At 47.3% G+C, this 17387-nt stretch overlaps 1 protein-coding gene across 1 annotated transcript; it reads left to right on the top strand.

The window, feature by feature from the left end:
* Positions 1-5529: 5529 nt before the first annotated feature.
* LOC120853453 (dehydrogenase/reductase SDR family member 4) lies at positions 5530-17363 on the top strand. Its single transcript, XM_040227291.1, has 8 exons — positions 5530-5963; positions 7506-7683; positions 12077-12178; positions 14215-14285; positions 14378-14429; positions 14726-14860; positions 15283-15338; positions 16802-17363. The coding sequence occupies exons 1-8, from the start codon at positions 5833-5835 to the stop codon at positions 16914-16916; spliced, it is 840 nt and encodes a 279-aa protein (XP_040083225.1). The 5' UTR covers positions 5530-5832; the 3' UTR covers positions 16917-17363.
* The last annotated feature ends 24 nt before the right edge of the window (positions 17364-17387 follow it).

A 17387-nucleotide genomic window follows, 5' to 3' on the forward strand; every position in this document is an offset into this window, starting at 1 on the left:
TGGGCCTTATTCATTTCATACTAGAGGCCTCTTTCAATGCTCTAAAAGCAGGACAGGGTAACTGAAACTGCTTTGCATAATAATGGCAAATGTTATCTCCAGAGAGGGCAGGCTGGAACCTCTAGGGAAATGTTTCCCTTTCTTTTGTGGTTTCAGCTGCATTGTCCCTAGGAACTGCTGTCGGTTCTTGGAAGGGGTGTGTGTGTGTGTGTGTGTGTGTGTGTGTGTGTGTGTGTGTGCGCACAGTTACAGAGGATTCTTGCTTCAGAGTGCCCTGATGCTCAGACGGTGGGGGAAGGACAGACTCTCTGGGAGGACACCCCCTGTGTATTGGGAGTGGGGTCTTGCACTGCAAAGATTATGAAGGAAAGAAACTGTGAGTCCCCAACAAAGCAGATACCTTGATGGAATTAGGAGTCCAGAGGATTTAGTCAGTGTAACATCTGTGGAAGGAAAGAGGAGGAAGCAGGATCAAGGAGGAGCTGTGAGACCCTGAGATGCAGATCTGACAAACGCCAGACCTACAGGAAGCTTCAAAGCAAAGAGAGCCCCTTAGAGGAGCCCCGTGTTAGGCACAGAAGTGGCAAGGTTTTTGCACCACCGTCCTGTCCAGGCACTGGCGGAGGCCATGCTTGTGACTGCCAGCTGGTGACTGCTAATCATACTCCCCATAGCAAAAGTGAGTCCTTTCTAGAAGAAGGATCTAAACAGTATCTGCATCTCCACGCCTGCCACAGGGACTGTCTCTGAAAGAGGAAAAGGGGAAATCACAATTTTGAGAACAGGGCTAAGAATTTGGTTGTGCTCATAAAGCACCCAATATGAAGTCATATTAGGCATCTTATTTGGGGGGTTGTCCCCCTATATTGTATCCCAGGTGGCGTTAGTGATAAAGAACCAGCCTGCCAATGTAGGAAACATAAGCAAGGATACCCCCACCCCTTTCCAAACACAGCAGAAGAAAGCAATCTTGGGCATAAGGGAAAAGAAAAGCCGAGGCTTGTCTTTCATATATATATAAAATATATATATAAGATCCTCTGGAGGAGGGCATAGCAACCCACTCAAGTATTCTTGCCTGGAGAATCCCCATGGACAGAGGAGCCTGGCAGGCTACATAGTCCATGGGGTCGAAAAGTGTTGGACATGACTGAGAACACTTGGCGTACAAGCATACTTGCATATATTTATTTATTTATCTGGCTGCTCCAGGTCTTAGTTGCAGCCTGCAGGATCTTTAGTTGTGGCATTCAAACTCTTCGCAGCCTGAGGTATCTAGTTCCCCTGACCAGGATCAAACCCAGGCACCCTGCATTGGGAACACAGAGTCTTAGTCACTGGACCACCAAGTAAAGTCCCCAATGCCTGTAAAAACCTCTGCATGCTGCTGTACAGAGTTCCTGAAAAGAACCTGAACAAACACTGGGTGGGTGATTTCTACATGGTGTTTACAAATAACTGCCTAAATACAGGGCAATAGGTGGAAAATTTTGAAAAACAAGAAATTGAATGAACTATGCATTAGAGTCATGAGATTCTAGATGGAGCGATATCTCACAAAATTAATAATCCATTACCTGTGAATAGGCAAAGACTGTCAGTCTCTGGCACCTACAGATATATTCACTGTTTTTGTTTTGTTCTGTTTTCTTGGTTGGTTGATTAATTGATTGCTTTGGGGTTGTTTTTTTTTAGTAAATTTATTGCCAACATTTAAAAATCAAACATTTCAGGATTTCTCTGGTGATCCAGTAGCAACTCTGTGCTCCCAGTACAAAGGTCCTGGGTTCAGTTCCTGGTCAGGAAACTGATTCCACATGCCACAACTGAAGATCGAAGATCTCCTGTGCTGCAGCTAAGACCTGGTGCAGCCAAATAAATAAATACATATTTTTTAATCAAATATTTCATATTAAAACCCAGATTCCTACCTTCTGTTTCCAGTTCCTAAAATCTGGCAATCCTGGGTTGGCCTTGTCAATTACAAACATGAGGGAAACTAGGTGCACCCCAGGTCTGCAAGCAGCAGGTTAGGGGGAGCCACCGATCCCATAGGTTCCCAGGCGCTGAGACCAAGGTATGCTGCCTCTTATCGCCCTAAGCTTACACCATCAACCACAGTTTAAACCATTCTACACAGAATGTATAAAAGGACAGAGCAGCAGGTAAATTCAGTTTGGAAAAAAGTTTCATCAAAACTGATTAAATCTCTTTTAAGGTCATTTGACCATAGTCATCAATTGAAAACATTTGACCCAGGATAAAATATACATATTTGTACCAAATACAATATATATATATATATATATATATATATATATATACATCCAAGGTTGTTCATTGTAGCAGTGTTTCAAATGGCAAAACACTGGAAGCTATTTAAATGTTCATCGGTGGAAGACTGGCTAAATAAATTATGGAATATCCACACAATGGAATATCTTATAGCTATTTTTAAAAGGGAGAGACAGAATAAAGGGGACTATTGTGAACTACTCAGAACAATCGCCAAGACTGTATTTTAAGAAATGAAAGACAGAAGTGGGGGAAAAGACGAAAGAAAAGAAACCAGCAATTTGAAGGACATTATGTGTAGTGCCATCCCATTCATGGGACACGTTTAAGGGAAAATATGCATGTAAATGCCTAGGAAACTTCTAGAAGGATACACAAGACTAAGAGTTAGGGGGAGCAGGTAAAAGAAGCATAGGGAAGAATTTCTTTTTTACTTTTCACTCTATAACCTTGGGTCTCTTTTAAAAATTGTGAACATGTGTTATTTTTGTAACTTAAAAAAATAGATATTTCAATGATTAGAACAAAAATGCATTGATGCAGAAAATAAAATTCCACTTTAGAGAAAATTAATTTCCAAGAAAATTGTCATTCTCTAACAACGTCAAAAAAATTAAGAGTAGCTATTCAACACTGACAGCAGGTCAGGTTGTCATGACTCATTTTGATTTCACTTATGGAAATAAAACTGCCTACTTCACTGGATTAGACACATTCAATAAAAATTATAAAAAGCACCCAACAGTTGCCAGGACTTAGTAAGTGTTCAATAAAAGTCACTGTTATCACACAGTCCTCCCACACCTCACAAGCCTGACTTGTGTCAGGGATGATGAGTCAATGACCAAAATGGAATAGCTGTAGCAAGATGCAGGACTTGAATTCTACCCCAGGTGAACTTCCTTCTGGACTACAGTCAGCCTTTGAGGAAGATGAGAGTGCAGTCCTCAATCACAGAGGTATCTCCTCAAGACCTGCAGATGGTCCCACCTCCATATAAGAACAACCCCATTACCTATTAAAATCCCCACTTAAAAGAGACTCCTACACATATATGTATTTTCCCCCCAAATTTCCTACCCTCTTCTCCAACAAACCAGCTTGATGAGTAGTAGAAGCTGAAGACTTCCACGCTTTTTGCTTTCCTTCTACATTTTTCTGTTCACAGATTCCACCCCCCCAATATCTGCGGCATTCTCTGGAGGCCAAATATACCCCCCGCCCAGACAAGGAGGCTATGTGCTGTTCACGAGCTCCCAGGCCAGAATTCTCCTTTCCCCAAACCCTTTGCTCTTTGAGAGAGCTTCTCTTGTGGCGGAGCGTGGGCTCTAGAGCATGTAGGCTCGGTGGTTGTGGCACAAGAGCTTAGTTGCCCTGAGGCTTGTGGCATCTTAAGGCAGATTCTTAACCACTGGACCACCAAAAAAGGCCTTCAAACCTTTTGTTCTTTGGGGTGTGACCTACCTCAGCCTCCACACACCCCCCACAATCCCCTGCTAACCTCAACCCCTGGATTTGGCGGCTCACTTCTGGACAGGAAGTGAAGAGAGATCAAATATGCCTTACAGGCCTGTCCCTTTGAGCCAAAGCCCTGAGAGGCTCTGCTTCAGTCCTAAATCCCCTCCCCCAGTCCCACAGGCAGGTAGCAAGCCCTGGGAAGGGTTCCCACAGTGCATTAGCTCTGAACAGGTCAGGAGGAAGAGGAGTGTCATGCTATCCAGCCTCTGTTGTCAATAATTCATGAGGTTCAGACTGAGGGGCACCAGTCAGAGTCAGTTTTCCCCGCACATGGGGAAAATTAGACTCAAGCTCTCTTATCTCATCAGGATGTGCTGAATAGCACAGCTGTATAACATCTCGATTGAGGAATAAACTATAAATCCAGTGCATGCTTGTTATATCATTCACTACTCATACACTTTTAGATGCTGAAATTTTTTTGGCTGCTCAGCTGATCTACACATATACTACTTGAACCTTTAGCAAGTATGAATTCTGTTAAACAGCAGTCCCCGGAACTGAATTTCACAGACCGGGATTCTCTCTCCTCTAATTGTAGGGATTGACATTAGGTTGCCAGGCTGGTGATTTCACCAACTAACAACCCTTTTCTTAACCTACCCATCTGCTTTCATCATCTTCTCTTAACAGAAAGACTAACACCAAAAAAAAAAAAAAAAAAGAGCAAAAGCATATCCCAGAATAAAGGACTATCTCTTAAATCAAATAAGCTTAGCTTTATGAAACACTGTATTTTCTTTTTATTTTTTGCCTTGAACTAGTGCAAATTTTGCCTTGGATCTACACAGCTTCTCAGTCTGGCATTCGGAGGCCACAGGGTTAAACCAACTCAGATGCTGACACTGGGTCTGTCGGGCCTTTCTTCAGTGTATCATAAGCCATCCAGATTTATTAATTCTCCCAGAAACCCAGAAGAGAGATCATTTCAGCCCACTTGGCAGAAGTAGGGGCTGAAGTCTTGGACACAGAATTTATAGCTGGAGAGGACCTTATCTGTCATCTACCCCAGCACCCTCAGCTTACAGATGGAGAGCCTGGCTTGTGGCAGCAATAATAATTACTTTATGGTGGCAATAATTACTATGACTTTAGTAGTTCAAAGCTTATAAAATGCTTTTACATTCAACAAATATTTATTGAACTAGGATGGAGGCTAAGACCTGGGGGCACAGTGATTATGGAGACCTTGAGTGCTCCTGAGTGCTCTGAATTTCCACCACTGGTTAGGGGACACTCTAGCCTCCTTGCTACCACTTAGGCCTAGAGAAGTCCTCTAGAGTGGAGGATATAAGAGATCCTGTCAAGTCAGGACCTTTAATTCTGCACACTGGTTACCCCTGGTGATCAGAGTCTGCCCTCCAGGCCTGTGGGGATGGAGGAGAACTTGAGCCAGAGTGAAGGGTAGTGCAGGCCTAGCCCTGCTCCTCTCCATCAGGTATCTCTCGTAGGCTCCTCCAGGCTCCCCGGAGACCCTCAGGAGGAGCCTCACCCCCATGAGCAGTCTCAAAACATCTGGCCTCCTTTGGGCTGTTACAAACGTGGACCCAGACTTTATTGGAAAACAAAACCCACCTTGAAGTTCTAGGAAGCAAAAGCAAACAGTTAAAGTCCCCTCTGCCCCAAGAACTGACGTGGGCAAGCAGAGGTGGGAGGAGGAGCGGGAGGACAAGGAAGTCTACGAGCACCCCGGGGTGGGGAGGGCCCCACAGGGAACCGGAACAGACAGCACCGTCCCAAGCCGGGCCGGCCCGGGGAACAGGGGACCTAGGGGCGCGGCGGCCACAAACGGCAGAGGGCGCTCTCGGCCACGGCCGGCTCCCCTGGCCTGGGGGCCGCGCGGAGCGGGACGAGCTGTCGGGATCTAGGGCTTGGGGCGGGGAGACGGGATCCGGGCGCCAGAAGCTGGGAGGGGAGCGGGCCGCCGAGCCAGGAGGCGATTCACCCTTCGCCTTGCCCCTCGCCCTGCCCCACCGTCACTTCCCCTGGGCGGTGCAGAACCCTGAACCGGCCGGCCCCATGCTGAAGGTGCGACTGCCTTTGGGTGCCTGTGCGCGGTCGTGGAAGTCGGTCCGGATGGCCAGCTGCGGGATGGCGCGCCGGAACCCGCTGGAGAATAAGGTGGCCCTAGTAACGGCCTCCACTGACGGGTGAGTGCCCGAGCCCGAGTCTCGGAGTCCCCCGTTGTCTGCAAACAGGTACTACCCCTTGTCCTTGGCCTCCCGCGCCCTCTCTTCAGTCTCCCGTGCGGCCAGAGTTGGCCCTGGAAGAAAGACAGCACGTGGTTGGCCTGCAGCCCCCTTCGGATTCCGCTCCCCCCACCTTTGCAGTTAACAGCTCTCTTATCACTGCCGTCTCTGGCTCGAGTCTGCCACCTTGGCGCTGCCCCTCACCCCCCCCCCCCCATCTATCCTGTCTCCTGGGGTTCTGGGCCGCCCCAATCAACTGGCTCCACCTAGAGTCTGGGAAGACCAGAGGCCGGAAGTCCAAGACAGTCCAGATTCCAAACACCCTATGCACTGCCTACACCGACTGTGGAAATGTTCCAGACACCCCCACTGTGGCACCCCCAGGAGCCTCACAGAACTTTGCCCCTTACCTAGAGGGGACACAAGTCATGTGTCCAGGTTCTTGTTTAGTTCAGTATACTGTGGCCTCTCTTGCCCAGCCTGTTTCTTACCAGCCACTGTTACCTACCCTGTTTCTCATTCCCACAGACCCCTGCTAGATGCCAGCTCTTCACAAAGTTAGAATACATAAAAATGGGGAAACCTAATGGCTAACAGGTGCAAAATGTGTGACCCTGGGGGTTTCCCTGGAGGTCCAGTGGCTAAGACTCCATGCTCTCAATGCAAGAGCCCCAGGTTCAATCCCTGGTCAGGGAACTAGATCCCACATGGACCAACCAAGACCCATATGGCCAGATAGATAATCTTTTTTTAATGTGTAACCCTTTCTCCTATGACTGTAAAAAATTTATGTTCATAACCAGAGACCCCCAGTTTCATATATACCCCAAAATATAACTCAGTCAGTTCAGTTCTGATGCTGGGAAAGATTGAAGGCAGGAGAAGGGGATGACAGAGGATGAGGTGGTTGGATGGCATCACCGACTCAGTGGACATGAGTTTGAGTAAACTCCGGGAGTTGGTGATGGACAGGGAGGCCTGGGTGCTGCAGCCCACGGGGTCGCAAAGAGTCAGACACAACTGAGCGACTGAACTGAACTGACTGAACCAGAGACCCCGTTTCATATGTACCCCAAAACATAACTAACAATAGAATATTGAGATGATGTAGACTACTGTCCTAAGGAAACTATTTAGGGGTAAAGGCTTTTCTGAGAGAGACTCCAATCATGGAAATCACTGCTGCTTGCTATACCCCTAAGTCCTTTCTCTCTCCCCTCAGTCCCTATAGGGTATGGAGCCTATGATAACACCTGTGGAAGGTGTTATCACTTCCTGGGAACCTAGACTGAGGGCCAAAACCATAATAAAAATAGTAAACCAGTGCCAAAAAGATGCTAAGCATGTCCATCTGTATGGTAACGGCTGTACCATTAATCCTAACAGGTGGAGGTCCTACAGAAAAAGCTGGAATTCAAAGCCCAGGCAGCCTGACTTAAGAGCCCATGCTCTCCCCTTCTTCCTGTACCAGGCTTAAAAGTCCTTCTCTCTCTCTGCCCACAGGATCGGTTTTGCCATCGCCCGGCGTCTGGCGCAGGATGGGGCCCACGTGGTGGTCAGCAGCCGGAAGCAGCAGAATGTGGACCAGGCAGTGGCAGCGCTGCAAGGGGAGGGGCTGAGCGTCTCGGGCACCGTGTGCCACGTGGGGAAGGCTGAGGACCGGGAGCGGCTGGTGGCCACGGTAAGCAGCAGACATACAGGTCCAGAGCCATGAGACAGCAGAAAGGAGGCAGCCTGCGCTGGCCTTCCTAGACAACATGGGTGTAATCCAAACCAGCACTGTTCACTAAAATAAAATAGTGCATTCCGCATACCCACACCAGTCCACCAGCACATTTTTATGTGTGCCTTTCGGTTCTGTCTCCGAGAATCATCCCATTTCAGTCAGAGAACCAAAAAACATTCTACTGTTCTACCCTGCATTGTGCCTTGGGGCACCCAGAAAACTCCAGCTGGTCCTGGTTCTCCAGTAGCTTCCAGGCTAATTGGGCAGATGAGAAGGGTAAATAGGCGTTCCCACTATAGGCTAAGAAACAATCAATCCCCGGGTTTTCAGTTTATAAAGTTGAGTGCCCAGGAACCTATAGGAGGCAGCCCATTATGTTTCAACCACCTACTGTGTGCCATTCACTTTGTCTCGAGCCTTTCACAGGTTATCTGCAAACAACAACCCAAGCAAGGGCGGGACTATGCTCCCTGTTTAAAGAATGGTTCAGAAAGCTGGAGCAACACCCCCAAAGTCCCACAACTAGTAAGGGAAGATGTATGAGCCAACCCAGACTTACCAGCTACCTGTGTGTTTGTGTTAGTCTCTGAGTCATGTCCAACTTTTGTGATCCCATGGACTGTAGCCCACCAGACTCCTCCATCCATGGAATTCTCCAGGCAAGAATACTGGAGTGCCTAGCCATTCCCTTCTCCAGGGGATTTTCCCGACCCAGATATCTAACCCGGGTCTCCTGCATTGCAGGCAGATTCTTTACTGTCTCAGCCACCAGGGAAGCCAAGCTACCTACAAACTACCAAGCATTTCCCTACCAGGTCAGGCCTTAGGTGCCCTCTTGGACTTTAGTCTCAAAGAACGTGGCTAAACGAGTGTCGAGAGTTGGTTGGCACCAGTCTCACAGGTAAACATCTTACAAAGGAGGCCACTCTTTCCTAGGCTCAGGGCACACTCTTTATTTCTTGGAGTGGCAGGAAGAATCTACCCAAGGATGGGAAGCAAAAGATACTGTGCTGACAGAATGAAAAGCCGTGGAAATAATTTGGGTAATCTTAGACAAGGAGGGCATGAAACGATTGTAGACAGTGGCATAGTAGATACCATAGGTTATTCCATTTGTCAGGAGTTGTTTGGCAGATGCTCAAATGTGCATTGGAGACAGTCAGTGGCCACCATGCCTGGCCACCTCTGCCATCTCTGCTGGACAGAGCCTGAGACCTTGATCCTCAGGGTGGGAGCCACCTGGGATCCTGGGCCAACTAGTGGTCATGTGAAATGTACGTGGCCACTTATTGTCAAAATCCTGCTGGTAAGGTGACTTCCGGACCCTCACTAGGTCCCCTTTGCCCATCCTGCAGCTCTGACCCAGAAGTGAGGTTTGAGCTAGACTTTGAGGAGTGGGTGGGACTAGGCAGATGGCATAGGGCCAGGATCCCAAATGATCCTGCAAAATGAGCAGATAGTCAAGGAAGGGAGGGTAGGGTGCTCTGTGAACCCACAGTGTGAGAGCATAGGCTCAGGAGCCCTGGTAGGAAATGGGTTGGCTGGGAGGGATGGGGGACATGGACCTCTATGGCCTCCCAAAGGAGTTTAGACATTCTTGGAGGAGATAAGAATCCACGCGAGATTTTGAGTGAGGTGGAAATAATTACTAAAGAACAATAATCTGGCACTGGTTGGAGAAATGAAGACTCTGGGTAAGGACATTGATGAGGAAGCTGATGCTATCACTTGGGTCTAGAGCAGTGGCAGGAAGACCAGAACAGATGTGCCTAAGTGATATTTAGTGGGAACCAACCAAAATTTTTCCCCCTGGCTGGTGTCAAGAAATGGGACCAGGCGGGATGAATCAAAATTGACTCTCAAGTAGTTGAAAAGACCAGTGTCGAGTGGAGAATGATAGGATACTTGTTGGCAGTTTGAGATGTGTCCTGCCTATAGCCAGCCACTAGCCTGTGATGAGGGAAGCTGCTGCCCTGAGCATGGTTATTCCCCAGTGGCCTCCTAAGCTGCACCTTAAAGCTTCTCAAAGGCAACATGAGCTGAAACCAGATCAGCCACTTCTCCACTTGATTCTACTTAAAAAAAAAAAAAAAACCGTCAGAACACAGAGCAAGCAACTCTTAACCACTTTAGGGTAGCAATCACACAATTTAGAGCAAGCCTTAGAAGACACCTGGGTGGTCATAGCAAATTTGCCATTAATCTTCCACGGTTCTCTGTCTCTGTTCAGTCAAAAGCCAGCCTGCTCTCCTCTCCACGATGATAGGCCTAGAAGGAGAAGGAGAAGAGGACGGGATGCACAGACCAACCGGAAGAGCGCTCCAGGCAATTCTGCGGCAGTCCGCTGGCTCCCCACCCCTAACACATCTGCACTCGGCCCAGCACGCATCACTTTCTGACACATCCTACGTTTTCCTTGAGACTTACACAGAGCCGAGGCAGGTGACCTGGACACCAAAATTTAGACGGTGCAGGAGAGTACTGATAGAGGTTTTGCAAAGATTATGTGATCTTAAAATGTGTTAAATTTACGTGTTGACAGCCCAGGCATCCCCCTCAGCAGTGTGGAAGCAACTGAGCTTAGCACCTAGTTAGCAAGAATAATTAGTTAAAAACGGGAGTTAGCAGATGGTACACATTGTTAATAACACCCCTCTGTGTGCCAAATAGGGAAGCACAAAGTTGATTGAGGGCCCATTTAGCGCCGTTTGCCCAAGGCATCAAAATTGCCAAGTCTGGGCAAATGTGAAGTCTGTTTGCCCAGTGGCAGAATGCTGGCAGAAAGACTGGCTATTCGTTACTCCAGCACATGCCTTCACCACCTACTTACAGTTTATTAAGGAGGTTAACTGTTGGCTCTCTTGATTTTCCCAGTTTAAATCTCAGTTTCTGCCTTGAATCTTCCATGCCTCCAGGCCAAAAAAATAAAAGCAGGAGGTGGGGGAGGGGAGGAAAAGGCATCATAACTGAGCGTGGAACTGCTTTAAGCCCAGACTGGTGTCTTCTCCATCGTGGCCCTCCTGGGTAGCCAGTTTCATAGTGACCCCCAACTCACTTTTGGAGGACTCTTATGAATTAGCTCTGGGTTAGAGACTCAATTCTGCCACCACTAATTAGCCTTGTGCCCTGAGCATATCACCTCTCCAAAGACTCCATGAGCAGAATTCCTCTTCTTAGCTGGTCCTGATATGTCATTACTGAGCCATATGACCTTGAGAAATGAACTTCCCTGAACCTCAGTTTTATCACCTTCACCATGAGGACATTGGGCGAGACGATCTCAAAGGCCCCTCCCAGTGGCAACTTTCTGTGGGTCTATTTAAACTCATTTTTCCATTCAGGTACATGTGGACAGGCTGAGTTTGAGTAATAGTAACTCATTCAGGGGAAACTGGACAGTAAGCACTTGGAGAAATGGGGCTAGGATAAAAGAGGAAGGGTCTAGAAATGGATTTTGAGGTGAAAGCTGAGGCCATGAGAATAAAGGAGTTCCGAAAGGGAAAGTCAAAAGAGAAAGGATCAGTGACAGCCTTAGAAGAAGTGGGAGCAGGAAGAAGAGATTGCAAAAGAAATGAGACAACCTTAAATGTTTTAGCAGTAGAGCTTGGGGCTTCCCTGGTGACTCAGTGGTAGAGAATCTGTCTGTCAGTGCAAGAGATGCAGGTTCGATCCCCTGGAGAAGGAAATGGCAACCCATTCCAGTATTCTTACGTGGGAAATCCCCCGGACGGAGGAGCCTGGCAGGTTACAGGCGTCAGGACTGTAAGAGCTGGACACTGTTTAGTGAGTGAACAATAGCAGAGCTTGGGGTGCTTTTGAAGAGAAAATGTTTTAAGGAAAAGAGTTCATTTTGACAACTGTCCCTAAGAAGGAACCCTTACCAATATTGATAAATTTACCTTCCTTACTGTCCTGTATGAAAAGGCAAAAAGATAGGACCCTGAAAGAGGAACTCCCCAGGTCAGTAGGTGCCCAATATGCTACTGGAGATCAGTGGAGAAATAACTGCAGAAAGAATGAAGGGATGGAGCCAAAGCAAAAACAACACCCAGTTGTGGATGTGACTGGTGATAAAAGCAAGGTCCGATGCTGTAAAGAGCAATATTGCATAGGAACCTGGAGTTGGGAAGGATTGAGGGCAGGAGGAGAAGGGAACGACAGAGGATGAGATGGTTGGATGGCATCACCGACTCAAAGGACATGAGTTTGGGTGAACTCCGGGAGTTGGTGATGGACAGGGAGGCCTGGCGTGCTGAGGTTCATGGGGTCGTGAAGAGTCAGACACGACCGAGCGACTGAACTGAACTTACTGTACTGTAGCCCTCATTCAGACCTTCCTCCTCTCTAGGCTGTGAAGCTTCATGGAGGCGTGGACATCCTGGTCTCCAATGCTGCCGTCAACCCTTTCTTTGGAAGCTTGATGGACGTCACCGAGGAGGTGTGGGACAAGGTAAGGAGGGATGAGAGCAGCAGGGGTGAGCCTCAGAGGATGGCACACACTCAGTCTGCTTTTAGAATGCACTTGTCGAGTGCAGTGTGAATGTGAGGAGTCCTCGCAATTCGCCACACACCTGCAGCGCACCTGGTAAAGGGCGAATGGAGGTGGAGGGCTGCCTTTGTCCCTGTCTTTCTCTTTCATTTCTGCTTCTCTGTGATCTTGTCTTCATTGACTCCTTGCTAACTGTCTTCTGCTTCCCTCCCCCAGCTCTCTCCCCTCTACCACCGTGGGCTTATCCAAGCTCTTCTTCCTGGTTTATTTCCAGCAGGCATGGCAGCTAATATGCCAATAACTAATACACTCAGACTTACACACCACCCTTCCCCCTCTCAGCTGCCAAAAATGAATGATTTTTCATTAGTTGGAAAACTTTAATAGCTACTAGTTAAGTGAAATATCAATTCTAGTGAAATGAACTAAGTTGCCGCTTTATGACATACAGTCTTTGAAAAAGACTTGCACTCTTTCTTTTTTAACTCCAGTGTCAAGAACATCTGAGATCCAGATGTCTAAATTCAAGGAACAGGATATTGGTTTTCATGTGAGGGTGTATAATTACATTATATTTATAAGGTATATCACACACCTACATTCTTTAATTATAAAGCCTTAATTGAAAGATTTGTCTTTGTTTACTAAGGTTAATACTCCCACATGATTTGGAAATGCTAAATTTTTTATGATCTCCCATGGTTTTGCCTTTTACCCTGATGTCATCAATAATTTCTCAACACTGAAGTTTAAGGATACTAAAATATTCTAGTTTGTTTATCAGTGTTCCACAGACATAGAGACCAAAGTGCCAAAATGGTCTTCAGTGAGTCAGTTCTTGATTGATATTCTTTAAAGCAGAGAAACATCTTTCATGAGCAGTCTGAATAGGGACCACATGAAAATCAGTTATAAACCGAGTAATTTTTCTTTCTAGTTGGCTTTTTTTTTAATATCATAATACATCAAATCTAAATGCAGTGGTTGATCCTTGATTGAACTCTGGACTTTTAAAATAAGGACATTTGGGGGACAATTGGGGAAGATTTTTTATGGGCAGTGTATTAAGTAAAATCATGATTATCAATGTTAAATTTCTTGGGTGTGATAATGAATGGTGGTGTGTAAGACCATCCTTATTATTTGGAAATAATGCTATAGCATTTAGGGCTACAGTATTATAACGTCTGCAACGTACCTTCCAAGGGTAAGGAAAAAGCTGCATAAGCACATAGTTAGGGCAAATGGCACAAAATGTCAACAACTGGTGAATGTAGTTAAAGGATATCCAGATATTCATTGTCCCTCTATTTCAACTTATCTGTAAGAGTGAAATTTTTCAAAATAAACAGTACATGGGGGGAGTGGGAGGGGACTATCCCAGCAATGCCTGGAACAATGAAAACAAGGCTCATGCATTTGTTTTAAATTACAGGTGTACAGTTTTGATTTTAGACTATGTCCCAGCTCCCCCAATAGTGCCTCCGCATGATCGCATGTGCTAATAAGTATCCAGCCAGCCAGTCGATCCTAGAGGGCCAAGAGCATCTCCCTCCCAGAAAAGTGCTGGAACAAACCCAAGTGCCTGAGGTCAGGCCACATTTTCCCTGAGAATCACGGCTCACTCTGGGGCAGGTCCAGGAAGCCAGCCTAAATCCCAGGCTCTCGCTAGTTGGAAGACAGTCCAGCTCAAGTCCAAGAGAGCCTTGAGAGTTCAGATCCATGCTGGGTCAGCTCAGACTTAGGAAACGAGATGAAGCAGGCTCCATTCTTTCTCACCCAAACCCGAAAATGTGTCATTCTCTGGCTGTCATTCTCAAAGCTCCCTCTCTCTGGGCCATGGGGTCTTCACTTGTAAGCTCTGGGTAAATCATCTCTAGGACCTCTGCCAACCCTAACAAACAGATCCTGGGGACCCCACTCTAACTCTCCATCACCCTGCCTTCTGCAGCCTTCTGAAGACCCTCATGCTGTTCCCCCTCTTCTTTCTGTTGCAGATTCTGGACATTAACGTGAAGGCCACAGCCCTGCTGACAAAGGCAGTGGTGCCAGAGATGGCGAAACGAGGGTACAGGGAAGGAGGGGGCCGGGGCGTGCTGGGCCCCTCGCAGGCCGAGGCAGGGGTCTGTGGCAGCAGGGCCGTTCTGCTCTTTTTTTCAGAGGCGGCTCAATAGTGATCGTGTCCTCCATAGGAGCCTACAGGCCGTTTCCTGTAAGGACCCCCTTCTCTGCTGCTTTTATCCTTTCCTCCACCCTGCACTTCCATTCCTCCAGTCACCCTAGGAAATGTGTGTCCCCTTTTGCACACCACCTTCCAACGAAATAGAGGCCTTGTCTCCACAAATGCTAGCCTAGGAGCGGTTTTGCCATCAGACAGGTTTCTAACTGGGACCCTCTTTAGCAAGAGATGCTCTGTTACTAGTTGCCCTTTCTATCTTATGTTAAGATATTCTCCACCAAGAACGCGCTGGAGTTGAAGAGACTAACCCAATTCTCTCCTTTCCCCAGAGCCTGGGTCCTTACAACGTTTCTAAAACAGCCTTGCTGGGCCTCACTAAGAACCTGGCCATCGAACTGGCAGAGTGGAATGTTCGGGTGAACTGCCTGGCACCTGGACTCATCAAGACTAGCTTCAGCCGTCTGGTGAGGAAGGGGAGTCCTGCATCCCACTGGGACTCTAAAGGGCATCTTCTCAGTGGAGGAGCCCAGCTCCTGGATCCTGAGCTCCCAACCACTTCCACCCTCCCCCTCCATACCAGCCATGTGTCCAGACCAGATCCCCACACTATCCTTGCCTAAGGTGCACAGTGAGACTGAGGAATTCAGATGCCATTCAGGCCATTTCTTATTTCCTTAAGTGGATGAGACCTGGAGCAACCCACCAAAATGCCTCCTTAGGACCTGAAGAGAATGGAGCAGAAGAGGGCAGTGGGTGGTGACTGGGAGCTGGGAAGGACTAGGAAATGAAGGGGGCACCTCTCCATCCTTCCTCTCAATAGATGTGAGGGCAGGCAGTTTGTCCTTTCACTGTCCCTCACAGGAAGAGATTTTCCTTTTTCCTGCAGTTGTGGGAGGATCAGGCAAGACAGGAGAGCATAAAAGCAGCCATGCAGATCAAAAGGTAAGGCTGTCACAGGGGAGGGTGAGAAGGGATAAAGATGGAAAGGTCTGGTCCCTCGAAGCCCATAGCTTGCCATCTCTCGGTCCCGCAGACAACACAGCCATCCTATCCTTGCTTCAAACACACAGACTTCACAAGTTTGTGAACAGAGCGTCACTACAGTGGTGTGTGCAGGAAGTCTGCCTCCTTGCAAAAACCAAACACAGAGGCATCTAGGTTTAGCAGAGCAGAGCCCTGGGGGAGGCCCTGACTCCTCTCTCCACTTGGGTGTTTGCCTCCACCTCTGGGTGTCCCTAAGGATCAGGGACCAAAACCAAAATCAAAGCATGCTGTTTTAGTTTCCCTTGAATAAAAAGAGTCATGTTTCCAAAGTTCAGGTTGATGATCCTACAATTCAAATAAAAGGATCCTACAATTCAAATAAAAGTCTCCAAACTTCCCTTGCCTAAGAAAACTAGCCTCTTCCCCCAAAAGGTCAGGCACCTTCATCTGGCTCCCTGTCCTCTACGTTCTCTGCCTCTTTCCAGTCTCTGGCTTCCCGGAGCTCTCTTGTCTTTAGCTTCTCCACCTTGTCCCCTCAAGGACACGTACCAGCAACGCCTACTTGAGGAGGGAGATGCTCTCAAGTGCTCCCAAAGCCATTCTCATGTCAGGCATGAGCTGCAGGCCTAGTCCATTAATCGGTCAGGCCATTGTCATCCTTGAGCCACAGTGAATGATCTGGCCCCGTGCTTTTCAGTCTTAGATGCACATTAGAATCAGCTGAGTAGTTGTGAAACCACAGATGCTCAAGCCTCACTCCCAGAGATTCTTTGTTAATTGGTCCAAGGCAGGACCTAGGCATCTTTAGTGGGGGAAGGGGAGGGAGGGAGAAGTTGAGCCTCTCAGATAACAGTGTGTAGCTAGGATGGAGAACCACTAATCCAGTCCTTCTAGGTTTGAAGTATCCACTCCACCCACCTCTAGAGCATTCTATGGCAGTTAGATTAAAGTGTTCCCTAACTATGCAATCACTGATACAAACATTGAGAATTAGCACAATCTCACAAAATGACTTTGAGACAAAAATAGATTCCTGAAAAAGTTGTCTGTGAATTGAAGCTGTACAAATGGAATCATTTTAAACAAATCACTTACTGTCTCACAGACTCTCTGATATTCAAATAGTATGCACACATGTGAAACAAATTCTTTGAAGAATGAAATAGCCAGGTTGTCTATATAACTTTGGATTTTGGTGTCCTGAGTTCTCTAAAAAACAAAGTATCCCTATATTATATGAATATAATGTGTGGTGGGTTTTGCAGAGTACAGTATTAATGCTTCTATTGAATTATAACAGCTTATAATAATGGTAGCCCTATTTTATGGACAATTCACTGATCCTGAAAAATCGCCTGATACTTTAGCAAATTCCATTCCCTGTTTGACTTTTACTCCCTTCCTTTTTCCCTGCTTCCCAGGATAGGCAAGCCAGAGGATTGTGCCGGCATCGTGTCTTTCCTATGCTCTGAAGACGCCAGCTACATCACTGGGGAGACAGTGGTGGTAGCTGGAGGGACCCTATCCCACCTCTAAGGATGTGGAGAGCATCCACCAGGGCAGAGATTGGGCTCCAACTCCAGAGTCCTGTTCCCAAATCAATCAACTGGTCTTTCCCACCTCTGCCTAGCATACTGCTACCCTTACACCATAACACCCCCCTGCCACACACACACACACACACACACATACATACAAATCAATTTTGCCCTGTGAAAAGCTCCAGCATTCTCTGCTATCAAGGTGTGGTCTTGGGAGGATTCCCGCTGTTGCTGTAGCCTTGGACAAAGACGTCCCTTGAGAGAACAGGGCAGGCCTGCTGAGAGGGCTTAGTCTACCGTGGTAAAGACCAACTAGTATTTTTTTCTGGGCATCAGGGAAATTTGAGGGAGATGGGACAGAAGGAACTTGGAGTGGAAGGAACTGAGTTGGAAATTAACAGCTCGCAAATGAGGTGCAAATAAAACGCAGATGATCACCATGCTTTGAGTCAATGTGCTCATTTTT

This window comes from Oryx dammah, unplaced genomic scaffold, assembly GCF_014754425.2.
Source record: "Oryx dammah isolate SB20612 unplaced genomic scaffold, SCBI_Odam_1.1 HiC_scaffold_26, whole genome shotgun sequence".
NCBI lineage: Eukaryota > Metazoa > Chordata > Mammalia > Artiodactyla > Bovidae > Oryx > Oryx dammah.